The sequence below is a fragment of the Melanerpes formicivorus genome, unplaced genomic scaffold, assembly GCF_026170545.1.
Source record: "Melanerpes formicivorus ecotype bairdi unplaced genomic scaffold, bMelFor1.0.p_v2 SCAF_3, whole genome shotgun sequence".
Lineage (NCBI taxonomy): Eukaryota > Metazoa > Chordata > Aves > Piciformes > Picidae > Melanerpes > Melanerpes formicivorus.
This window is the reverse complement of record NW_027142355.1, coordinates 5,972,093-5,998,687: the sequence shown is the minus strand read 5'-3', so window position 1 is coordinate 5,998,687 and position 26,595 is coordinate 5,972,093. Positions and strand designations below refer to the sequence as shown.

The following is a 26,595-nucleotide window of genomic DNA, read 5'->3' as shown; positions in this document are numbered from 1 at the left end:
GGATAACGACTCTCTGAAATGTGCTGGGGCTATCAGCAGACACGTAATCAACTTGATATATTAATACCCACTCATAAGTAGATGACAGCAAAATGACTTGCCTTTGTGTAAGAATTCGTAACAAAACTTACTCACAGAAGTACTTCATTACTTAGAAGTTCTCTTTCAGAATTTTTCTTTTGCTACCTGGTGTGACTGCTGATGTTCCAGTAAAGCAGTACAGTTTTAAAATCGAGGCAAAAACTACTTTCATATTAATGAAACATAGGTTCTTGAATAGCTGATGATACTCACTTTATTACTTCTTTACATTTATATTCAGGAATTCCTGCTGAATATGTGGGATGTCTTCATCGGGTCTCAATACTTTTTCCTTTCTGTAAACCATTTTTTCCTTAGCTTTAGAGCATCTGTGCCTTTGCTATATACCACAGTGTTTAGCAGAAGCTCTAATGTCAAAGGAAACTGTTATGAAACCTACTTTAACCTACTGAGCCACACAGGCTGGTTTTCCTCTGTCTATGTCCAAAGTTGCAGTAGTTTAACTCATTCAAACTATAGAAGTTTTGAATTAGACCATTTTTGAACAATCCTTTTAGGGGAGTTCAATTGAAGAAAAAGTGCTGATATCCTAACAGTTAAAACTCTGGAAAGATTTTTATGCTCAGGTAGCAATACCTGCAGTCTTATTTCACAGAATAATCTAGAGATAATAAAATTTGGGGGGACTCTTCCTAAAATGGAAGATTTAATAAAAGGTTTGTTTTTAAATGCTAATCATGTCACAGTGTAAGAAAGTATAACTGAAATAGTCTATATGAATCTGTATAATATTTCATTTAGTTTAGAGTCAGTCTTGTTATGGAAATTATTTTTTCTTTAATAATTTATATTAAAGCATAAAACTGGAGAGCATTTACTGTGTGCAACTGCACCTTGCCTAATGTGAACATGAGAACAGCGTGGACAGAAACTGTACTAGATATTTTGCTAGCTTACAGTTTCATAGACAATAAAAGTGCCATCTCTTCTGCAGAGAAAAGTATCTTAGAATTGCCTTTTTTAATGTAAATTGTTATGGAATTGTTATGTTACACTCTCCGTGTTGTCATGTGCTATTTGCAATGACAGGTGCAGCTCTAAAGTTGATGGTTTCTGTAGGAACAATCTGGTCTATGCAGTCTTGATGTCAAGAAGAGCAGATTGGGAAAAAAAAGAAATATTTCTTCTGATTTTAAGAATTGTATCTGTAGGCATGTGTTCAGACAAGGAATCACTGACTAAACCCTAAAGTCTAGAGAAAGTGGGTAATACAGTAAATTTTTAGAAAATCCCAGAGTACAGCATCAGGTGTATTACTGCAAATGTTTGTTGAAAGTTCCTTGTTTGGATTGTCTGTCCTGAGAACGCTAAACATATGAACGTTTTGTCTTATTTCCCAAGCCAGTCAAATAACATTTTCAATGGAGAGAACCTTAATAATATTGAAAGTATGCTACAGTTCATGCTATAAGTAGACTTTTTGTCACTTATATTTTCATGTTTATTCATGAATATCCTTCTTTCTCTGGCTGCCTGGGATGCATAAGTCTTTCTTGTTACTGTAGGAACCCCAGCTAACTCTCCATAGAATTGCTCAGTTCATTACTCTTCAGTCATTCTTACTCCAGTAGTTCCACAGGTTCTCAAGGTTTCATCAGACCTTGGCATAAAATTTAGGAATAGGTTGGTGACAAGGGTTTTTTCATCTGAGTCATTTTGCTAGACAGTAGAAATCAAGCCAAGTCAGCATCAGTGCAGTCACTACACAGGTGAACTCCAGCTGTCCACAACTAATGGAAGATTTCCTATATGCTGTCCTTCGTTGAATACATGGTATTGTACATGCCTCTTATGCATGGTCATAACGAGTTTTGTGTTTCCATGCATTTTCTGGATAGTACAATTAAAACAATTAACCCATGCATACAAATTCTAGTCTGTAGTTTCACAGTATTTGCTCTGTGTTATGTGTCTTCAGATGTTCCTCCCACTGTATACTATGTTACATCTTTTTAGCTGAGAAGTCTTGCTTGCTTTTCTAGTGCTTAAGCCACATTTCCAGCCCACAATTTGAGTTACATGTCTGTAAAACATAGCTTCATACTTTCCAGGCCTGGGTAGCATTCCCTTGACCTGTCAGTGTTGCTTTCCCCACTTTTTTCTACTATTCAAAAGGAAGAAAAGGCAAACCACACCACCTTCCCCTTCTCACACCCAAGTACTCCAAACCCTGTAATTGATTTAAATTGGGTTGTTTGGTTTTTTTTATTGCAGAGGACCACACCCAAATGCTGTGTATATGCTTCCTCTTACTTGCCCAAAGTTATGCACAATTTGCCCAGTAAAATTAATCTGTTGAAATATTAGAATTATTAAACCCCTATGTGTTTTGAAGTAATGATGAGAATTTATTATGCTTAGAAGTTTGTTTAGTTGGCTAGTTACAAAGAACTGTCTATGTGATGTCACACTGTAGTTCTTAGCATTAAGGTGTACTTTTAAAGTAGTCATTAGCATTTGACTGCAACTGGGATATTAGTATATTTATACATGGCAAGAAATGTGTTCTTAGTGCTTTAATTTCAAACAGACTTGCTCTGAACGAGGTAGGTAGTTCATGCACAGAACAGCTGTGAGTTGGTTTTGTACTAGATTTTAGTGATGGTTCTTTACATCATGGTGTTTATTTTAATGTAGATGATAATTCCTTCACAGTCAAGTGTATAAAGTGTGCTCAGTCTGGTGGCATTCTGTAAACAACAGCAATACAGTAATGTTCCTAACCGCAACACCCACGTTTGCCATCTCTTGCTAACAGAAGGCAATGCTGCCTTCTAAAGGAGCTCGGGGAAGCTGCACGCTCAGGTCTGGTCAGTGTTGACATTCACAGCCTTCCCAAGGCTTTTCAGTATTTGACAATGATGATTGTCATTCAGCTTCTTCTAAATTATGTTAAGATATAAAAAAAAAATAACCTTTTCAGAAAAGTGATCTAATAAAATGCAAGGTCATATATTTTGGGAAGTTGAGTGTTGCACTTAAACATGTAATTCAGTTTACTTTTGCATGAATTTCAGCATACAAGTTTAACAGGCAAAACTGGCATTTTGTATTTTTGGCTTCTGGGCTTTTCTCTCCTATGTTTAATCTTTTATGCTTGTACACATAGTAAATACTTAGGGGATTCATACATTGCTTTTGAAAGAAATAAAGCAATTGTTCAATTATAATTGATACTTTCCTCCTTGTGTACAAACTACTCTGGGGAAAGAAAGGATTTTGGCACTATTATAGTGGCATAAAGTTATTTGGTAAGTGGAACCTAATTAAGAACTTAAAAAAAACTTTCTCCAAAAGCATTGGTTGTAGTCATTAAATTGGTTTTATAATGTGACTGTCCCTTGAAGTTTGGGATATTCAACATAATTAGGTGAAATTTAGCATCTATAAAGAAAAAATAAAAATAAAAAAAAAGGCTCCAGATGAGTCTCTTAACTTCTGTCTAAATGCACAAGCTGTCTCCTTGATATGCTTTGAATGAACAAAATGAGCAACACCCTAATAGTGCAGATCAGTTAAAACTTGGGTAAGAGCTCCATGCCAGAAGCAAAATAAGTACAGCCTGAAGTGCACTTTTCATGTTCCTGGTGCCTGAGTTTGAAAATACACTGCCTTTTTCATGAATTATTATTATTTATCAGAGCAGTTTAATACCAACATTATATAGTCATAGCCTGTTCCTTGTTATAGAGGAGGATTCCAGAATCAGGATGCTGCTTTGTCTGCTTTTATATGTATGTATATATGTTTATAAGTATCATACTAAGACCTGGACAGTCCAGTCTGTTTAGGTTTCTACTGGTTAAAGCAGAAGCTAGAGCTGAAATAAGACTGGCTGCTGTAATAGTAATGTTAATTGAAACTAATTTATAATTTCTATAGGACTCTTTAAAAGATACTTAGAGTGGACATAAATCAAAGTTATTGAATGTGTGTATCTTGCCAACTATCAGCTGGATCTTAGGTTATAATTTTAAACTTATATTTGGAGGCTGGTGAATTTGATTCAAAGGCTTTTAAAACACATTAAAGGGACATAATCTATACAATTAAGTCTCCAGATTATCTACCTTTAGAAACTTGGGTTTGTCTCTGTTTTGTTGTTTCTTTGGGGTTTTTTTGAAGGGGAGGTGATATTTTTTGAAGGCAAGTGATATTTTAAAATAAAGGGTTTTGAATTAAAGAGTTACAAAGATATGTTCAATGGTACCCAGAGAGGTTTTGGAGTCTCTATCTTTGAAAATATTCAAAACCTAGCTGCAGATAACCCTAATAAACGTGTTCTAGTTGATTCTGCTTTGGGCACAGGGGTTGGAATAGGAAATCTCAAGAGGTCCTTGACAACTTCAGATAGTTTGTGATTCACTGAAAACAGGGAAGAGGCTTCATGAGACCTAGAATTTTCCAAGTAAATAACTAACTTTGTTTTACCAATTTTTTTCTTCTTCTTTAAGATTGGAAGCTTTCTGAGAATTTACAGTGTTCATGCAAAACAAGGAAGTGCTGACAATGAAGATGGATCACACATAGAATTTCATCTCCATGGTGGCACCTGTTACGGTCGAGGAATAGGAGTCTTACCTGAAAGTAACCCAGAAGTTAAGGAACTAAAAGAGTAAGTTCTGTATGTAAGTTTTCTTCCCTACATTATTCTGGAAAACTCCAGGCTAATGTAACAGCTGTACAGTTCAGAATCATAAATGTATATAAGAACTGGCAACACTAGAACAGGAAGTATTTAGCACCACTAAGATGGAGAGTAACCAAGAGTTCTCTGCTGAGACCTCATCTGGAGTACTGCATCCAGGTCTGGAGCCTTCAATATAGGGAGAACATAGACCTGATGGACCAGGTCCAGAGGAGGACCCCAAAAATCATCAGGGGGTTGGAGCACTTCTGCTATGAAGACAGGCTGAGTGAGCTGGGGTTGTTCAGCCTGGAGAAGAGGAGGCTCCAGGCAGACCTAATAGCAGCCTTCCAGTACCTGAAGCGGGCCTAGAAGGATGGAGAGAGACTGTTTACATAGGCCTGTAGTGATAGGATGGGGGGGCAATGGCTTCAAACTAGAGAAGAGCAGATTTAGATTGGATGTTAGGGAAAGGTTCTTTACCATGAGGGTAGTGGAACACTGGGACAGATTTCCTGGGGAGGTGGTTGCAGCCCTGTCCCTGGACTTTTTCAAGGGGAGGCTCAACAGGGTTGTGGGCAACCTGATCTGGTTGAGGATGCCCCTGCTTACTGCAGATAGGTTTGGACTAGATGACCTTTGGAGGTCCCTTCCAACCCAGACCATTCTGTGATTCCATTTTAGGAGATAGGTAAATAAAGGTTAATTTTTCAAATGTAAAATATAGTAGGGCTGTAATAATAAGGCCTGGACATGTTAATTTACTTAATCTGGTTTATAGTGGCATATAATATTTTACAGATTAAAAAAAACTATGGTTATGCAAATAAATTGAGCACATTTTAAGCATGTGTATATGTGTTACTTGGAAATGAGACTTAGATGTGCAAAATGAAGCATATAATGTAAATACTAAACTCCATTGTATACATAATGAACTGTAGAGTCATTTAGGATGAAAAGCACCTTTAAGATCAACAAGTCCACCTATCAATCTACCATCAAGTCCACTACTAAACCATGTCACTGAGCACCACATCTATACATCATATAAATAATCTCTAGGGATGGTAGGTATTGACCATGGTAGGTGTTTCCGGTATGACTCCTGGCAGCATGTTCCATTACTAAATAAACCTTTCCGTGAAAAATCTTTTCCTAATGTCCAGTCTAGACCTTTCTTGCCACAACTTGAAGCCATTTCTTTTGTCCTGTTATTTATTACTAGGGAGATGAGACCAAACTCCTTGCTACAACCTCCTTGCAGGTAGTTGTAGAATGATAAGGTCTCTCTGAAGCCTTCTTTTCTTCAGACTAAATAATCCCAGACTTGTTCTCTAGACCCTTCACCATCTTTGTTGTCCTTTCTAGGACACACTCCAGCATTTTAATGACTTTTCTGTAGTGAGGCTCAAAACTGAGCACAATGTTTGAGGTATAGCCTCACCAGCACTGAGTAATGACACACAGTCACTCCCCTAGTCCTGCTGGCCACTGTACACACTACTTCTGATACAAGCCGTTGTGGTACTTGGCATCTTGGCCATCTGGGCAAATTTGGCACATCTGGGGTCATATTCAGCTTGGCTGTCAACCAACATCCGAAAGGTCTTTTTGCACTAGGTAGCTTTCCATCCACTCTCCCTCAAGCCTGTAGCACTGTGTAGGCTTGTTACCCAAGTGTGAGACCCAGCACTTGGCCTTGTCAAATCTTATACACTTGACCTTGGCCCAGCCAGCCTGTCCAGATCTCTTTGCAGAACCTTCCTACCTTCAGGCAGATCAACACTCTCACAAAACGTGGTCACTTCTGCAAACTTACCAAGGGCACAGTCAGTACCCTCATCCAGAACAAAGCTGGTGAGGCATCTGGAGCATAAGCCCTATGTTGAACGGCTGAGGGAGCTGGAGTTTTTCAGCCTGGAGGAGAGGAGGCTCAGGGGAGACCTTATTGCTCTCTACAACTACCTGTAGGGTGGTCATAGCCAGGTGGGGATTAGTCTCTTCTCCCAGGCAACCAGCAACAGAACAAGAGGACGTGGTCTGAAACTGTGCAGGCTTGAACTTAGAAAGAAGGTCTACACAGAAAGAGAGATTGCCCATTTGAATGGGCTACCCAGAGAGGTGGTGGGGTTGACATCCCTGGAGGTGTTTAAGAAAAGACTGGATGAGGCACTTAGTGCCATGGTGTAGTTGATTAGTTAGGGTTGGGTAATCGGTTGGACTTGATGATCTTGGAGGTCTCTTCCAACCTGGTTGATTCTGTGTGGTTCTGCAATCATTGATAAAGATATAAAGGGAACAGGCCTCAATATTGAGCCATGGTGAACACTAGTTTTTCTGGCCACCAACTGGATTTAACTCCATTCACCACAACCTTTTAAGCCTGGCCATCTAGCCAGGTTTTAACCCAGTGAAGAGTGTGCCCATCTAAGCCAAGAACAGCCAGTTTCTGCAGGAGGATGCGGTCAGAGATGGTGCCAAAGGCTTTACTAAAGCCTAAATAAACCAAGTTCACAGCCTTTCCCTCACCCAGTAAGTGGGTCACCTTGTTATAGAAGGACATATGGTTATTCGAGCAGGACCTGCCTTTCATAAACCCTAGCTCATTTGACCTGATCACCTGGCTGTTCTGTATGCCATGTGATGGCATGCACAATGATCTGCTCCATAACCTTCCCTGTCACTGTGGTTGGGCTGACAGGCCTGTATTTTCCTGAATCCTCCCTCTGGCCCTTCACAGCATGAAAGAATGATAGGGGTTGGAAGGGACCCCTGGAGATCATCTAGTCCAATGCTCCCATCAGAGTAAGTTCACCTAGAGCAGGTTGTACAGAATAGTATCCAGGTAGCTTTTGAATGTCTCCTGGGCAGCCAGTTCCTGTGCTTTACCACCATCAACTTCCTTTGCTTAAGTTCGTACCTGTTATTTCTTGTCCTGTCACTGAGCACCACTGGAAAAAGACTGATCCTATCCCCCTGACACCCACCCTTTAAGTATTTAGAAGCATTAATAAGATCCCCCTATAGCCTTCTCTAGGCTAAAAAATACAAGTCCCTCCACTTTTCTTTATAAGAGAGGCTATTCCCCTGTTCTAGTGCCCTAATCATCTTCGTAGCCCTTTGCTGTACCCTCTCAAGCAGTTCATTGTCCTTGAATCAGGGAGCCCAGTGTCACGGTCCGGAGACATTAGATGTCTCGGTCCGGAGACACAGTTATTTTAAATATTCCCATGTTGTGAAATTAAAGGCACAAACGAGGCCAAAGTATCAACAGCTAGACTATTTAATAAATAAAGTGGACATAAGAAGGGAGAGGGAGAAAAGAGAGAGAGAGAGAGAGGGTCGAGAGATAGAAGAGGAAAGGAATTATATTACCACACCCCTCATCCCCCCCAAGACAGTTAAAGTCTGTGTAGGAAAGGTGCTGCAGGAGATGTTGGGTTTGTAGAGACACCATGGTGAGGCTTTTGCTGGAGAACAGCTGTGGTACTCTGGGGAGATGTTGGGTTGATACAGGAACGGTGCTGAGGCTCCTCTGGGCAGCTTGGGTCTGTAGAGAAGGGGTGCTGAGGATTTGGCTGGAGCTGTGGTCCTCCGGGCAGCTTCTTTTCTCCGGAGCAGCATCGTCCCGGCTTTCTCTTCTCAGCGGCCTGGCCCGTCTCCTGTGTTTTCCTTCATCTCCGTTTTTCTCCCCGTTTCTCTCCTCCGTTTCTCTCCTCTGTTTCTCTCTACAAACCAGTAGTTGCTCAAGTCTTTTATACAGTTTTTTAGTCCTTAGGTATGTAGTCAAATATTGTCCCTCAGGAATTCCAGTGGCAGGAAATCTGTGTGTTTGGGCAAGACCCTGGCTGGAGGAGGGGGGAATCTCCGTCTACCCCGTCTCCATCCAGACAAGGCTCAGGAAACAGGTGGTGATTATCTTGCCCTAAAGGTGTGATGGCTGGGTCCTTGGGTCCTATTGTTGTAGTCCCGTGTTATCACGATGCAATCACAAGCTGATTTGCATCCAGGATTGGTGGACAGGATTCTTTCCACCTTCTTTCCAGTGGCTCTGCTATCACTTTATCTTTGTTGACTCACAGAGAGAGAGACAAACTTATTAGACTCTCACACCCAGTACTGGACACAATACTCCAGATGAGGGGGAGAACTTGACCTGCTTGCCACACTCTTTTTCATGCACCCCACGATGCCCTCTTGGCCACAACAGCACATTGGTAGCTCATGGTCATCCGGTTGTCCACCAGGACTCCCAGGTCTTTTTCCACAGAACTGCTTTCCAGCTGGTCAGCCCCTGACCTGTACTGCAATTTCTGAGTCAACTTAAGTTTTATGTTCTTCCTGGAAAGTGTATGTGTGAACATTATACTTGTGTATTGGTAAACAAGAGATTTCATCTAAGTGTATGTATAGTAACGTATGTGTGTGTGCATATATGTGTGTGTATGTATATATATATGTATGTATATAAAATACTTTTCTAGGTTATGATATATTTGTTTATCTTAGATTCTTAGAATCTGTGGATCTGGAAGACAACCAAGAGATGGAATCCATGTCTTCACTGGAATTAGAGGGCACTTCTAACAATGTTGCAGGTAAGAGCAATTGAAACCTAATTTGCTCTATGTTTTAAGGTATATATGGTCAAGATAAGGTCACTGTTACTGCTTCTGTAGGTGGTTACTGTCATAAAGCAAGCCTTATTAGATTCTTCTGGGTTATTAGACTAGAAACTGATATTACCCTAACCTTCTGTCTCACAGCAGAGACCTTTGATATACATGGAAAAATGCTTTCATAGGAGGTAGTGAATAAATTATTAAACATACATGATATGCTTAATCATATTGTATTAGATTGTAAGAATTACTAAAAAGGAATTAGACTGTAAAGTTGGTTGGGCACAGCCTGCATCTTTGCTTCTAGCTTTCAAAAACCTATGTTGATTAGCCATTACTAACATACTGTGACGGGCTATGTCTTTAAGGGTTCAAAAGTCAAGAATAAATAAACAATTAATGTCTAGACTGCAAATTCAGAAAGAATTTTGCACATATTTACTGCACTGTGTGTAGCAGAGGTTATTCAGCAGAGGGAGCAGACAGTCCATATTGTTCTTAGAATAATGTTTTTATTTTCATGTCCATAAAGACTGCTGAGGGATGAATACAGTCTATGTCAGCACTGTCATTTATAGCGTACATTTGAAATGTCTTCATTTGGTGAGCATTTCTATTTAACACATACACTAATTCCTCCTCAGATGTATTAACAATTGATATCTATTGCTTGGATCCTGCTTACTTCCATTTTTCCTTTGCTACGTTTTCCATTTTCCCTTGCTCAGCTTTTGTTTTTGTGTGTGTATCTGTCTGCCTGTCTCTCTGGCTTTTTGTGTCCACATGATAAAGAAAAGAAAGGTATACAATTAGGAAATTGTTCTTGATTTTAGATCCTGAATCACACCTGCAGAGATGTCAGCAGTTACCTGTTACAGGTAAGACACATTTTGACCTCAAGATTCATTTTATTTTTGCTAAAGAACAAAAATATTTTTGAGGAATCAGCTCAAGGGTTTAAATATATCTTATTTGTTATAAGAATAGCTATTATAAGACTTTAAGTTAATGAATACTACATTAGTTTTATTCCATTTTTAAAGCAGTAGTGTATGTTTATATATTCTGATTTCTTGTATTTTTTTCTGTGTGTTGAATTCCTATACCCAGAAGTACTCCACACTCCCACAGGCTGTTGTGATTTATCTTAAAGACTGTAGTAATGTGTTATATTGATAAAACTGAGGCTGGAAATGGGAATTGGAAAAAAAAAAACAAAAAAACACTACAAATCAAGGGAAAATACATACCTGCAATGACTATTTCCCACATTTTGATGTTGCTATTTTGCAGTATTAACAGATCATCAGGATTTGAAGAACACAGACCTGAAAACCATTCTAAACAGCGCAGCCCCTCAACAGTATCGCATTAGAGCAAAGCTGAGAACTTACCAACCCCAGAAGCTCTATCAGTCTGTTAAACTTCATTGTTCCAAATGCAACTCTTTGTAAGTCTTTCACAAAACAAAAGTAATTAGGAGTTGTTCTGTTTGTTCTGGCATGCCTAGATTTTTATTGTATTTTCATCCTCATTTTTATGGAAAATGAGCTGAACATAAATGGATTTAATTTGGGGCAAAAATTTGAAACTCACTGGTAATAGGAAAGGTATAAGTCATCAGGTGAATTCCATTTACATAATTCTTTGAGTGTTTTCAAAAGAATAGTTTTCCTTTGTTTCCAAATTCAGCAGTACATTTTTTTCCAGCACCAGAGTTGCATTTAAGTACCTGTTTCCGTACTGCAGTTTTTAAATAGGATATGCAAAAGTGCATGACAATTTCTAAATGAATGAGTAAAATATCTTTGATTAATGTGTATCTTTCAGCAAACAGCATATTTTCTGGATCAAAAAGTAGCAAGGACACGCCATTCACTTTAGTATTTTTGTCTTTCTGACCCAGGTCAGCTCACTGACCATTTTATCATTGCTATCTCCCCTTTAATGCCACTCATCATTATATCAAATACTCTTCAAATAATCCCCACTTTTGCTACATATTTATCTTAAAGAATAAAGAAGGTTTGTTTGAAATTGCCTGATTTTTGATTAAACTACTGAGTGACGTGCATTACAGTACTATGCATTGTCATCTGAATCCTGTATCACTTTTGCCTAGCGTCAGTCCCAAGCAAACGTCTTCATTACTACTGAGGTAAACTATTGCTTTCTTTAAAGGATGGCACGTTAACATTCTCTTATCCATTTAATTTTTTTTCCCAATCCATATATATTTATTAGATACAAGTATCACCAAGTCAAGAAAATGCCCCTATGATCCTTCTCCTGCAGCTTTTGGATACAAAGTAGCATACTTTTGGCTTTAACAGTATTGATCCTTATCAGATGTTGTTTTAACATTGCTTTGGTTGCTAATGTAAGAGGAAGTGGTTCATCTTCTTCATAACTTAAAAGTACATGGTCTTTGTTGCCAAGTGAAAAAGGAGATAACTGCCAGCTTTTTGATATATTTCCCAACTCTATATAGTAGTAAGCAGATACAATTGATAGAATTTTGTTTCCTTCTTCTGAACATAGGCATTATCCCACAATTTTCCATTACTACCATAACCTTTTTATATATTCTTGACTTGATAACATCCTCATTTCTGTTTGTCTGCATTTCCTACTGGTTTGCATACTGCTTGCTAGCTTCTCTCTCTTTGCCACAGAATTAGGGCAGACTTTTAACCAGAAAGATTTGTGAGGCTTAGCATATTTACTACTACTCAACTGTGCACACGGAAGGAATCAGTGAAATGTAGTGGACCTGTACTGCAGCCTGGATTGGGTGAGTTAAGAGGCCCAGGAAGGAAACATGGTTTAGCAGCATCCTTCTCCTCCTACATGTTCTGTTACAGAAGAAGTTGTTTAATATTTTAGCATATACCAAAGAACCTGACTGGACAAACATCAATACAAGTTTGATCCTTTAACACATTTTGCAGCAAGATTCATATAATACTGGGAGTATCAAATCCTTGTGAGAGGGTTTTGTTTTTTTTTTTTTGGACTTCAGCTGGAAACTTCTTTGTAAATAGCAAAATATTAATATACGTGGATGTAGTGTTATTCATGTATGCACATAGAGAAGTTTCAGCCCTCATGTAGAGCTTAGTTGAAAAACAATTTATTCCAGCCCTGCCTCAGCAGGAAATCAACAGGCAGCCTGTGGAGGCTGGAGGAGTTTAATAGGTGTATCTGAAAAGATGAGTTTTTATGTTAGGTCCATTGCTTTTGCATTTAAAATAGTAATCCAGGAACAAAAGAGGAAAGAGTTCATGTGAACGGCACTGTGTTCATGAAGTGAAAATTCAGCTTCAGGAAGACTTCTTGTGTGCCAGTTTTACTGTCATAGACGAATATTAAAGTTTGATTTCATAGGCAGGAATTGTTCTATTCACTGGTGGAAGCTGCTGCTCTTGGATTTGAAAGTGAAATCATCAGAATGATCTGCAGGACTTGATGGTATTTTTTCTTTAACTCCAGTATGAAGCTTGGCACTGACTGACTTTGTGATTTATGAAAACACCCAAACATTGGCCCTTTTTTTTCATTGTCCTGTTTGTCACAGTTCATATTTCACATAAAGCCAGCAGGTCTGTCTTGCTTAGGAGAAAACATTCTAATGCATTTCTCATTTTCTGTGCTGCCACTGGCTTTTTGCCTGTTGTTGGTAATACCAGTAGGTATAATTTGAATAACCTGCATTGATTGTCTGTAGGTGGCTATTGGAAATGCATGAATGGTGCCCCCTAGCAGGACGAAAAAGAAACTGGTGCAGAGTTGTAGCTTTCTCATTTGCAGCACATACTATACTGTAAAGAAGCTATTCTTCTCCTTCCCTATTTTTTCACCATAAAATATGCAAAGTAAAATAGACTAGAACATAGAACATGAAATTATATGAGCTAATATGGTCTTTTCACTCCACTGAAGTGTTATGCAGCTGTGTGTCCCTTTTAAGGCACAAGTGAAATCACATAAAGCTAATATATTTGGTTTTACATGGATTTATGTGTGTGTGGATGAAGCTACTAGGCTGCCTCTGGTCCTAGGTAAGATGATATTATTTAGTATGGATATTAACATGGCAGTAAATTATCTTGTTATAATTCACCTGATAATTCTAAATGTTTAAACTGATAAAACAACAAAAGTTTTTTTTCTGTATATACTTTTGCTCTCATAAATACATTTTAATATTTCTTGAGAGTACTCTCACCCTCGTTGATAGATGACCTAAGGAGAAGCTATTAGACTTAACTTACTCATTTTGGAAATCATTTTAGGCAAGAAGTCCCAGCTGGAGATGACTTTGACTTTAACTTACAAGGCTCTGCCATTACTGCCCCAAACACAGAATTACACAGTATGTCCTGGTATGATTCTATAATGTGGACTACACAAGACCAGAAGCAAAGGAAAATAGTTATCCATTTTGTAAAGCATGATGAGCTGCTTCAGCATCCTAAAGATACTTTAGTTATGATAGAAGGTAAGATAAATTGCAAATACACCACTTCTTATGGCACAGTGTTGACTTTTGAGTATTTATGAAGTTAAGATATGTTAAAATTGCATTCAGTGTAAGTAGTAATGATCATAAAGGCATCTTCAAATAAAAGAATAACTCAGCAGGAACTTTAAGTTATTGTTGTGCAAACAGGAAAAAGTCCTCTCTGAAGGTCTTATAAGATCTATTTTAAAACTCTACCAACAAGGTTATTGTTAGTTCTGCTAACGTTAGCGTATGACTGCAGAATCGTAAAATTGTCAGGGTTGGAAGGTACCTCAAAGATCATCATAGGCTCACAGGATGTTGGGGCTTGGAAGGGACCTCTGGAGATCATCAAGTTCAACAGCCCTGCCAGAGCAGGATCGCATAACCACACAATCTAGAGCAGGTCACACAGGAACGCATCCAGACGGGTCTTGAAAGTCTCCAGAGAAGAAGTCTCTACAATCTCTGTGGGGAGCCTGTTCCAATGCTCCATGACCTTTACAGTGAAACAAGTTCCTTCTCACGCTGAGGTGGAACTTCTTGTGCATGCAGTTCTGACCCCTCCACCATGGACAGGGTTACCTCACACTAGATAGGTTGCTCAGATCCCCATCCAGCCTGGCCTTAAGAACTTCCAGATACGGGGCTTCCACCTTTTTTTCAGATGTGTCTACTGATTTTTTTCAGTTCTGATTTGAAAACTCACTGAGTCTTCAGAAAAAAAAACCACCACTTCTATTACTGATGTGGGAAAGTTTTGGAAAGCTTTTGATATACAAGCCTACAATTAACTTTGTCAGCCTCTGGATGTCAGTGTTGTTTCATGTTAATAGGGCTTCTTGCAGTGTGAGGTTTATTTGGTCTTGTTTGTTTGTTATATCACATTTCCTCAGAGAAGATAAATAGTCACTGAACATTAAACAAAGTAATTTATCAAGAATACTAATAAGGAATGTTTTCCATACAAGTAGTAAATAATTGCATAATAGTACCATTCCAAGTGTAAAATAAAACCTTCAGTTGTTCTCAAGTAGTTATGTGAATAAGCAAATGTAAGTCAGGTGGGTCTTTGTGTAAGAGTCAATTAGAAAACCACTTGTTTTCTGCTTTGGTGTATGTTCATTGAGTTCTCATAGCTGCTCTATTTCTGACATCTACCAACCTGATTTTTTTTTTTTATCTAATTATATCTTTTTGAAAACAAAAGAAAAAATACTCTGCTTCTACTCTGTTTTTCTTACGTAACTGAACAATATAACTTTATATTTTTCTCAGATGTAAGTGCCAGGAGTTAAGTATGTTAGTATGCGGCTACATGTGCTTCATGTTGGAGCACAAGGAAAAGGCATAATTGGAGTTTTAGCACTTTTTTCCCAGAACATTGATCTTGAATCTTGCCAAAGCTACATGCTTTTTTTTTTTTATTGTTAAGATTTTTGGAAGTGGAGATTTTGAAGTATCCCTAGAAATCTTCTCAGCACCTTTCCAGGTGCAGACAACCCTCAAAGGTTAAACACATTATGACATTTATAGACAGGCATGGTCAAGATTTGATTCCTTTGTTAAACACAAGCAATTTGTACTTCTGCAGCACAAAACTATTCTTTTCATAATCATTATGCTGAAGCAAGTGTTTGGCATCAGTTAGGCTGGAATTGAGGAAATAGTCAGATGATGGACAGAATTTTGCATGACCCTCCACAGGGAAGAGGTGGAATCCATAGCCATTGCTGCATACTAGTTGAACTGAAGAGTGAAATGTTATGGTTATCAAGTAGATTAACACCCCTCACATATCCTTATTATTTGTACACGAAATCACCGTGATTCATACCATTGTCAACCTCTGGTAATTCTCTGTCTTTTATGCCGGTCTCTTTGAGGCCTTAACACATTTGCTCAGTGTAACAGCCACGCTGATAATCTGCCGACCTTTTAGCAATGTCAGTTAAAAGTACCCTGAATTTTGTATGTTAATCCCTTGAATGAGAGTTCAAATGTATATGAGATGCTTTATCTGTGTCTCTGTACTTAAAGGATCTCTGTTTTCTAACATTTTCAAATATCTATGCCTTTGTTTTCTTTATTTTCTTCAGTAGAAATTAACTTTATTGAAGACCTTTCATGTTGTGCATTTTTTCATCAGGAGTAATAATGCAGTTTTACTGATTTTATTTTCCTCTCTGCAATACAAGTAATCTATATGCAATCAATATTCTATAATTAAGTGTCATAATTACATGTTATAGTCAGTGGTAAACAACACTGCTGTAGAATATGTTTATTTTAAAACACATTGCTCAGTTTTTCTAATCAACAGCTGTTAAAATGTATTTTTATTGAACTATTTCCAAATAGCTGTTCTCTATCTATTAAATTAATAAATGTACCATTCTTTCACTGAAAGGATGGCATGTCAGGAAGATTCAAAAATCTGTTCTGTAATCCATACTACAGAGACTGAAGATAAAATTTTCCTGTGATTTGTAATAAATTTGAAAGAACTTTTCCTGCCACTGGAATTGGAAAATCTCAGAGTTCAGTTGTATGACCTATGAGTAGCAGCTGAGGGAGTTGAGGTTGTTTAGCCTGGAGAAGAGGCGGCTCAGGGGAGACCTTACTGCTGTCTGCAACTACCTGAAGGGTGGTCCTAACTAGGTGGGGTTGGTCTCTTCTCCCAGGCAACCAGCAGCAGAACAAGAGGGGACAGTCTCAAGCTATGCAGGGGGAAGTTTAGGCTTGATCTCAGAAAGAAGTTCTTCACAGAAAGAGAGATTACCCATTGAATGGGCTGCCCAGGGAGGTGGTGGGGTCAACGTCCCTGGAGGTATTTAAGAAAAGACTGGATGAGGCACTTTATGCCATGGTGTAGTTGATTTGTTAGGGTTGGGTGATCAGTTGGACATGATCTTGGAGGTCTCTTCCAACCTGGTTGATTCTGTGTGATTCGGTAATATATTAAATTTATGCTGTGCTCCTAGCATGGCTTCAATTAGTCGCATGAAGTTTGGTGGACTTTCCACCTCGTGTCAGTTAAGACGTAGTTGAATAGCTACTGTTTTCGTAAGCTGCTGATAAAACTCCCACTTCTTTGTTTTTAATAGGTGGAACATTAAAAGAAATGTGGAAGCTTACAAAAAGATTTAAATGCGTTATTCCTGTGAGATCCACAGAGGATGGTCTGCAATTATTAGATCTTTCATCTCCTTTTCTTTTACAAGGGAATGTAACATATTATGGGTAAGTCAAAATTATTTGTTGATATTTTAGTAGGTGCAGTAATGGATAGATATCATCTTCTATCACAGTATACTGTGATATCTTCTGAAGTAATTCAAACTGCAGTGCTCTGGGGATAACTTAGCTAAAGATTCTTTGATGCCATACTACTACCTCATATCAAATGGCTCAACCGTAGTTGAGCTTTATCTTGCTTTATAAATCTGACACCTTTAATAACACAGCACCCTTAGTTCAGTCTTGCATGTGTTGTGTGCGTAGGGCAGCATACTACACAGACAGAAATGCAGAGGCAAGTCTCTGAAGGCCACAAGTTGCCTATGTCTTTCTCATTTAGTCCAGACCTTACATTTTCTGGTCTTACTTAGTAGGCTGAAGTCAAGAAACTGTATGCTGGTATTTTTTTATATATTTATAATATTTAAATACAGCCTCAGAAAACATTTTCAGGCAGTCAATCCATGTTTCCTCCTGTATTGTAAAAGCTTGGGTTTTGGAAGAAATAAGGGATTTTGGACAGGCTTTCCTTACCACTTACTATTTGTGGTTTTCAGTCACTGTAGAAAAGACGTCAATGGGTTTCTGAATTCCACAGTTCCAAAACCATGGGAATACAGTACAGACATCTAGGTCTGGTATCTGTGCTATACCATGCCATTCCATGTTTATTCTCAATGAGAGCAGCAGTATTTTCTCCCAGTACTACACAGCAGTGTGCAGTTTCCAAGTGCCAAAACAGCAATCCACTTCATGCAAGCTGTTGAATCCCCACTCTCAGCAATCCTAATAAGTCTAAGCAGAGCCCTGTGTTGCATTGCTTCAGTCCTGTAGGCAATAAAATAATTTCTGTGCAGAAATATTGCAAGTTTCATGTGAACTCTTGAAGTTTTCCATATGGACCTGATAAAATGAATACAGATAATTATTTGTCTTTGTCACATGCTGTTTTGACTTTTCCAGATATGGCTGTCCAGAGCTCTTCTAAATAAAAGCAGTATATGAGTATTCCTACTGGGACTGCAGTACAGAATATTTCTCCATGCTCTTTCATAATCCATATATTTCTCCAGCTATGCACAACTCACCTCCAGATGTTGTTCTCTGTTTAAATGGCTCCATTGTTAAAAGCAGATGCTAAGATGTCCCATGATTGTTCATAGGATATTTAGGGAAGGAACCTCACAAGGATGTTGGCATTTCAGAATTTTGTAGCAATGTAGCGACTGTAAAATCACAGAATGCTTTGAACTGTAAGAGCCCTTTAAAAATCAGGTTGCTCAAAGTCCCATCTTAGCCTGACTTTGAACACTTCCAGGGATGGGGCATCCCCAACTTCTCTGAGCAACCCATTTCAATGTCTTGCCACCCTCTTCATAAGGGATTTCTTCCTTCCATATGCAATCCAAATCTAACCTCTTAGATTTTAAAACTGTTGCCCCTTATCATGTCACTACAGACCTTTGTAAAAAGTCTTTCTTAGAATCCTCTTTTATATATCGAAGGGCCACAATACGTTCTCCCTGGAGCCTTCTCTTCCCCAGACTGATCAATTCAAACTCACACAGCCTTGATGTACAGCTTTCCTCCTTTCTGTTTACTGAGGTGGTCTTTTCTACACCAAAATGATTTATTTCTCCTCCTCAAAAACAGTGTCAAGAGTTTTGATGTGCTCTGAAGTTTTGATGTGTTCTAAAGCTTGTGTGTCTGGTAAAATAGTTATTTTAAACAGCAATAGAAATTTGGACTCCCACTGAGTAAGGACATCAGAATTTTTTTATTATTTTTTTTCTGTGCAGAAAGCTTCTAGTCTCAGTATCTTGTTTTAAATGCTAGGTGCAAGCAGTGTTCAACTCCAAAGCCTATCAACAGTCTAAGTCCCCTTGCAGCAGAACAACAACCATCATGGGAACCAACTGAAATAGCAGAAGGTCAGCTGACGTGATACTGTGCTGAAATAATTTTGTGCCTTGATTCTGAAGTTTTCATATTAAATAGTGTGATTTCTGTATAAAACTGTAACATTTATTCACCTTTTTACTAGTTGAAATAACATACTTAATTTTGAAACCATTACCGCTAAAGGATTTTGTATGTTGAAGAGTTGCTGCTACTGCAAGTGTCTCTAGTAACACCTATTGTAGTACAGATGTAATTAATACAGATGTAATGAATTTTTGGTTGCATCTGCCATTTTTAAACTGTGTACATGCTTGCAGTCCTGCAAGTTAGTTTTGCTTTTTCTTCAGAATATACAGTTTTTCTGATCTGAACTAAAGACAGTCTTATTTAATGACTAGTACAAATTAGACTTTTCTCTTCTGTAAGCCTCATCCAAGCTAAGCATACTCCAGACAGCCTGCAAGAAATAATATTCAAATGAAATTGATTATACTGTATCACATGTGTGTTTCATGCTTTGTTTGTTTTTTGTGTTCTTTTATGTACTCAACATCTTCAAATTATGGAGGTAAAATAGAACATAAAATTTACAACACATGAAGGATTAAGAATATTTTCATGTATATCAGTTCATTTTCTAACCTATTAAGTTGGAATATCTAGCAGTATCTAAGCATGGTAAAGACTTTATGAAAGGAAAACAAAATATTTGAGCAATACAATGCTTCCCTGAAACAAGCTGTCATAATGATATTTTATTAAATAAATATAATTGACATTTATTGCTTTCTGGCATTTAAACTATTCTTACATAATTTGATTTTTCAGGTTAAATGATAACCTGCAAGTATATCACATCAGTTGAACACAAAGTGCTTAGCCAGTTTAAGTAGATGTCCCCAGAAAATACTGATGCAAAGATGCAGTATCTTTGTATGTTGAAAAAATTTTGTGTTTGCAGCATAAAAGTTACTGCTGCCAGGGACAGAATGGCTGTAGTCTAGCTGCAGCTAGAATATTTCAGAACTGCCAGCAAAATTTCTCTGAATAAGACTTTGGCTGGTAGCTTTTACTATACCATGTGAAACATACTTGTTTTTACTCAAAAGGTATTTTTCCAGGTGGGATAGTATCTTCTTATCACTGAATTAAGAGCAAATCTCCTTTCATCTTCCATGGATAAAAGGAGTAGGAAGATCCTACAAATGTAGAATCTGAGATCTAAGTAAATATTAGCATTTATTTTACTTGGATGAGTAAATACTTAAAAATTTTTCTACATTTTTATCTGAAAATAGAAAACATAGCTTGTTATTCAGGGCCTCAGGTTTTGGGCCTGTCAATTTTTAATTCTAATGACAGTAGTTAAAGTCAATTACTATTGAATGATGGATATTGTCAGCTTGAGTTGTTATGGTTTATCTTGCATGATCACTCTACAAAGCAGATCAATATTGTTTTTTTCCTTCAGTTTTAGGTATTGAGCCACTCCAGTATGTTTTTGTTATGAAGTTTACACTCATTGATGGAACAGCACCACTAAATGCATACCTTTTTGATTACGTGAGTAAATCTAGGTAAAAGTAGACTCTACAGATTATACAAGTTTGCATTGGATTTGTGTTTAGAACAGCGTGGTGGGTTTGAGGCAGATCCTCCCTTGCCTCCCAGCGGGGCAGAAAAAAAGGAGACTCAAACAAATGGATTGCAGGAGTGATGGAAAGTTTAAATGGGAAATCAGTGAGTGTTTTACAGAAAGGTACAAGCACAGTGACAAAAGAGATCCCAAAGCACATCCAGAAGCCTCCCAGCACTCCCCTCTCCCCACCTGAGGTTACACCCAAAACCCCCAGGGCTCTTTCTTTCCCCCCCTCCACTGTTAGGCTAATCTTAGCTGGCCAGATCTGAGATTGCCCTTCCCCCTTCTCCTCTTGGCATTAGGCCTAGCCAGGCCCAAGAGGCCTTGAGATAACTCCTCTTCCATTACCAGATAGGGAATATCTCTTATGGGTGCAGCAAGGGAAGAAAGAGGAAGTGTAAGACCTTGCATATGGATTTATAGGGAGCAGGACATTATGGGAATGAAATACGCAGCTTCCTGTGTCCACCCACTGGGCTGGACACCTGGGGCACCAAAGGTGTATTTTGTGTGGTAATAGCAGAAGGCACCAAGCCTAAACTATCACAAACAGCAAATGTATGTATACTTGTTCTATGTTATCTGCAGTGTTTTGCAGGGATGGTTATGAGCACTGTAATGTCATTAATACTCTCCATCACTGAAGGTGCACAGAATGCAATTTTTCAATAAAATATTAGAGTGTAGAACATCAAAGCATAGCTACAAGACTGAGGCTGGTAGATTATTTGGTACTTCCATAGACTTTTCTGCATTTCCATGTCTGAATTTCTCTTTTATTAGCAGTTAAATTGTGGAGCCTGAATGCTGGTAGTCCAAAATCTTTATTAGAATAGAATAAACCTTTATTAGAATAAACCAAACCAGGTTGGAAGAGACCTTCAAGATCATCGTGTCCAACCCATCAACCAATCCAACCCACCCAAACAGCTAACCCGTGGCACCAAGTACCCCATCAAGTCTCCTCCTGAACACCTCCAATGACGGTGACTCCACCACCTCCCTAGGCAGCCCATTCCAGTGGGCAATCACTCTCTCTGTATAGAACTTCTTCCTAACATCTAACCTGAACCTCCCCTGGCGCAGCCTGAGACTGTGTCCTCTTGTTCTGGTACTGGCTGCCTGAGAGAAGAGACCATCATCCGCCTGTCTACAACCTCCCTTCAGGTAGTTGTAGAGAGTGATAAGGTCACCCCTGAGTCTCCTCTTCTGCAGGCTGAGCAACCCCAGCTCCCTCAGTCTTTCCTCATAGGGCTTGTGTTCCAAACCCCTCACCAACTTTGTTGCTCTTCTCTGGACTCGTTCCAGCAAGTCAACATCCCTCCTAAACTGAGGGCCCAGAACTGGACACAGTACTCGAGGTGTGGCCTAACCAGTGCAGTGTACAGGGGCAGAATGACCTCCCTGCTCCTGCTGGCCACACTGTTCCTGATGCAGGCCAGGATGCTATTGGCCCTCTTGGCTGCCTGGGCACATTGCAGGCTCATGTTCAGCCTACCATCGACCAGTACCCCCAGGTTCCTCTCTGCCTGGCTGCTCTCCAGCCACTCTGACCCCAGCCTGTAGCACTGCATGGGGTTGTTGTGGCCAATGTGCAGAACCCGGCACTTGGATGTGTTAAATCTCATGCTGTTGGATTCTGCCCATCTGTCCAGCCTGTCGAGGTCCCTCTGCAGAGCCTCTCTACCCTCCAGCAGATCAACTCCTGCCCCCAGCTTGGTGTTGTCAGCAAATTTACTGATGAAAATTTGATGAAAATTTACTGATGAAAATTTACTGATCTCATTACCTCTTTTTTTTGACTCCAAGTAGAATCTATCCATTCAATAATTCTTGATTTTTGTTTCATATGGCCATGAGGTAGAAAAGACCTTTCTTGCCCTGAACTTAGGCAGGACTCAGCTATAGCTATACAGATATTTCTCTTTGATTTCAGAAGCAGCTGATTCAATTACTTTTCTAACCTTAGAATTAACCTATCTTCAATTTTTTCTGAAGCAACTTAAGACTATTCCTGCTACATGAGATACTGAAGATTGGATGTTTTTCCTGACATTACAAACTGTATGATTCTAACTTCTGAAGGCTAAAAACCAACATTCCTCCTGTCTTCTTCCATATAACAGGTTTTTTTTCATATCAGAGATTTTTAAATCCGTGTCAGAGTTCTTCAAATACTTTGACCATCCTCACTGTTCTTCGGGATTCTTCCTGGTGATACTTCAAAGCCAATACAACACCTGGTTTATTTGACGTTTCAGTGTTCCATTCTTTTTTTTACTACTCTATTCAGAAATGCATTCCATAGTGGAAGCCTTTTTCCATTGTTTCTAAAACTCAAACTAAGGGTGTTTTATAAATCCATGTTGCAGTTCCTTCTTGTTTTCAGCTGATTTTGTTCCTCTCAAAATTTCTTCTGGCTGCGTGAAGGGCCTGTTGGAAAGGACTGATCATCCTCTCCAGCCATAACATTGCCTTGTTATGGAGGCAGTTATGTATACAGATATATATTTTCTGGGTGGCTGTTGCCCCTGAATACTTAGGGGTACATAAATACAGACTATTAATTTTTTCAGACAGTCTGGGTTTTTTTCCTGTATCTGAACAGTTTTGTAAATAATGTTGTCCTATCTGTATGATTTTTACTTCCTCAATTGATAAAAGAACATGCAGTCAGGATTCTGGCTAAGGATTTCTTACCCCTCTTGCAACACTTCATACTTTCCTGTTCTCTTTCAGGAAAAGTTTTTCCAAATTCCTGCCTCTGAAATCTTAACCAGCAATTATCTTCAGCAAAAGATGGAGATGACCATGAATACTCTCTGTCCTCCAGGAAGAAAATTAGGTCAGCTTGCTGTTATTTTTAAGGGGGGGTGGAAAGGGAAAGGGTCTTCCGATTGCATTTGCATAGGTGATGTCTTAGAATCCAACTTACTTATGGACAAAACTCAGCAGAGAAATGAAGGAGTCTGTAAGGACAGTTCCAATTAATTTGTTTTGATGTTTCTGTAATACTAGAACTCATATTAAAGAAAGAAAAGTAACAGTTCAATCAATTCTCATGTTGCATTCAGTGATGTGTGAATACAGTCATGTCTGTGCCAGCACCAACACATTGTTTGTATTCATCTAGAATTAACTAAAACACCCCTGTATTGAATGTCACAACATATTAGGGAAAACTGAAAGAGAAATCAGTGTATGGCACATGTTTTGGGTGATACTCTGCTTCTGAATGCACATTCTGATTTGGAACATCCCTTGCTACAGGAAACATCCATGGAAATTGAGCAAAACTTTAATCCAAATCCAGTCATAGAGTTTTTCATGCAGTATTTCTGTTACAGTAGAAAGAGGCTCTGTCTAAAATACACAGGTCCAAGGCAACTCTGTCTCTGCCACAGCTCCAGCCCCCAGAGCATACTCCCTACTCATACTTGGCAGTTAGTGACTACCACAGTCACACTGAAGTCTTTACCATACTCATAAAAAGTGGCCCTATTGTAAAGGCTATAAATGATAGTCTCTTACAGATGAATGAAATTGATTCATTGAGACACATGAAGATGAGTCTTTATATGTGATACACTGCCAGTACTGAGTATTTCAGGATGATGCTGGGGTGGGAAGGGTGAGACTTGGAAGATTATCACTGAAGACCATTTTAGATGGTGCTGGAAATGTTAAGATGCATATTGGAATTTCAAAATCAGTAATTCACTTTTGTTCCTATTAACTGTTGTATACAGTTAGATATCCTGGTTAACATCTTGCTTGTTATACTTCTCTCTGCTAAAGTTAGAAATTAGTATTAAACAATAATTTGGGTTTTGTTTGTAGATGACTTGCCATGGCTGGAATGCTTCATCAAGTCCTATAATGTCAAAGATGAGAAGAAACATCAAGTTTATTACCAAATTTTTGACACTACAGTTGCTGAAGATGTTGTATAGTGAGTGATGTGTTGCTAGTAGGAAGTAATCCAGTAAGAATACAATTTTTTTGAGGAGGAGATCAGGAATTGTGGTAAAAAAACTGCTTTAAGAATTCAATCGGTATGTATGAAATTCTAGTTTGGATATTAATGTGATCAGGAATTATTCTTTGATATATTTACTACTTTCCTGGCATAGAGCCTTATAATCTGTATGCAAGTAGAGGTGGTAAGCTTTTTCACTGGAGCTTGCTTGGCTCAGACTGACGGAAGCAATCTAGTATCCATCTGTCCTTCAAAAAAGGCAGTGATGAGGTTATTCTAAACTGATGAGTTTTACTCAGAAGATACAGTGGGAATGATGCTGCTTTGTTTATTTCTGTATTTCTTTGGTAAGCTTTCTCTCAGACTACTTGGTGCAAGCATATGTTACTGTTCTCAGACAGTTTGATAGGGAGGTTGTCTCCTTTTAGAGAATTCCTTAATTTTGGATTGACAGATCCATGTAGACAGAACTCTTCCTTTTAATCATACTAAGGTAACTATGTTCCGGTAATTATAGATTCTGATGGAGTTAAGAGTGTGACCCTGTAATGAAATTAAAGTCAAGCCATGAAAGAAAGTAAGGTAGTATGAAACTGTAAAATTAATATTGACGTTGGCTAGAATCTAATGGTTTTTAAGGTGGCCCTGTTTGGCACTAGAAGTGTTGGTATGCTTATTAGCTGGATCTGTGTTTTCAAAGACTCTCAAATATCTGGATAAATTTACTGTCAGATTGCACTGCCCAAATCTGCTGCTTCTGTCTTACATAATCAGATTGTATGTCTAAATTTAGAGATACAGAACTGATTGGTGATATGCCTTGAAAATATTTTGGACTAGAAAAATTACTCAGTGGTTTCACTTTGCATTCAGAAGTCTGGAGGACCAATTCAGGACATGTTTCCCCAAGGATAATTAATGTAGAAATCCCTGTCAAAACGAATGCTTTCCATCAGATAAAGTTACTTAATATTTACAGCAGACATTTTACAAGGAAGTTCAGAAGCAAGATGGAATACTTGCAATTAGATTATTATTTTGATAGTAGATGACATTTTATTTTCTCATTTTTCAGGTCTGTTAGGTTGAGTATGCAATTTGTAAATTAAATTTTCATCTAAATATCTTCAGATAATTTTCTGGTACTCTAAAAATTGTCATAAACCAGGAGTTTGTTCTTACTGATGGATATATAGGAAGAACCAATATAACAAGTTGTTAGTGGATAATTCCTTTAAAAAGTATGGAAAAAAAAAAAGCCAACTTCAGAATGGAACAAGCAGTTTACCAAAGAGCAGTACTACCTTATGAAAGCTTTCCTGAGTCTGTGAATAAATGCATAAATGAAAAATAGCTATCTCAAGTTATTACATTAATATTCTAAAACTTTAGACACTGGCTGTATCCAGATTCTTTCAGAAGTTAGGGCTTAAGTTGAAGGGAATCTTTTTTGGTTCTCTTGTATATAGTGTATGAAAACAGTGGAAGGGAATGTTTTTATTTTTAGATTTTGAAGAACTCTCTAGTTTCTGATGTTGTTAGATTATTCTAAATAAGTCTTTGTAAAGTAATAAATAAGTATCTGGTTTGGTTTGGTTTGGTTTGTTTTCACTGTTGGTTGTTGTAATAAAATGTTCAATAAAGGTTTTTCCAAATATGGAGATTTTCTTGCACTTGACTTTTAGTTCCTAGTTCATAAGACTGTGAAAACTGTCATCAAGTAACATTCATCCAACAATATGCTCCAAATGAATATTTGTGTAGTTTGTTTTATTGAAATGTACATGTTTAATTCTCTTTTTGTATGTAATCTATAGAAATAATTTTAATTAGTAAGCAGAAATAATGTATTTGGCAATGCTACAGATCACTGTATAGAAATGAAGTAGTGCACAGACAGTTGAACATGTCTTTGTCTCCTTGGTAGCCTTTATATGGAGCAAGGTAAGCCACAGAAATGGGAATTAGACCTTTTGC

The 26,595-nt window shown here is 38.2% G+C and overlaps 1 protein-coding gene across 4 annotated transcripts in view; it reads left to right on the top strand.

Moving 5' to 3' along the window:
* The window catches only part of POT1 (protection of telomeres 1), a 69,663-nt gene extending 43,384 nt beyond the window's left edge, over nt 1-26,279 (top strand). For all 4 annotated transcript variants that reach the window (XM_068165586.1, XM_068165578.1, XM_068165603.1 and 1 more), the window contains 10 exons: nt 4,557-4,717; nt 9,242-9,330; nt 10,188-10,232; nt 10,648-10,804; nt 13,650-13,855; nt 16,966-17,101; nt 18,935-19,029; nt 20,472-20,563; nt 23,379-23,484; nt 24,480-26,279. In XM_068165586.1, coding sequence (XP_068021687.1) covers nt 4,557-4,717; nt 9,242-9,330; nt 10,188-10,232; nt 10,648-10,804; nt 13,650-13,855; nt 16,966-17,101; nt 18,935-19,029; nt 20,472-20,563; nt 23,379-23,484; nt 24,480-24,592 — 1,200 coding nt within the window. In that variant the 3' untranslated portion in view covers nt 24,593-26,279. The remainder of the gene's footprint in view (nt 1-4,556; nt 4,718-9,241; nt 9,331-10,187; nt 10,233-10,647; nt 10,805-13,649; nt 13,856-16,965; nt 17,102-18,934; nt 19,030-20,471; nt 20,564-23,378; nt 23,485-24,479) is intronic.
* Nucleotides 26,280-26,595: the final 316 nt, after the last annotated feature.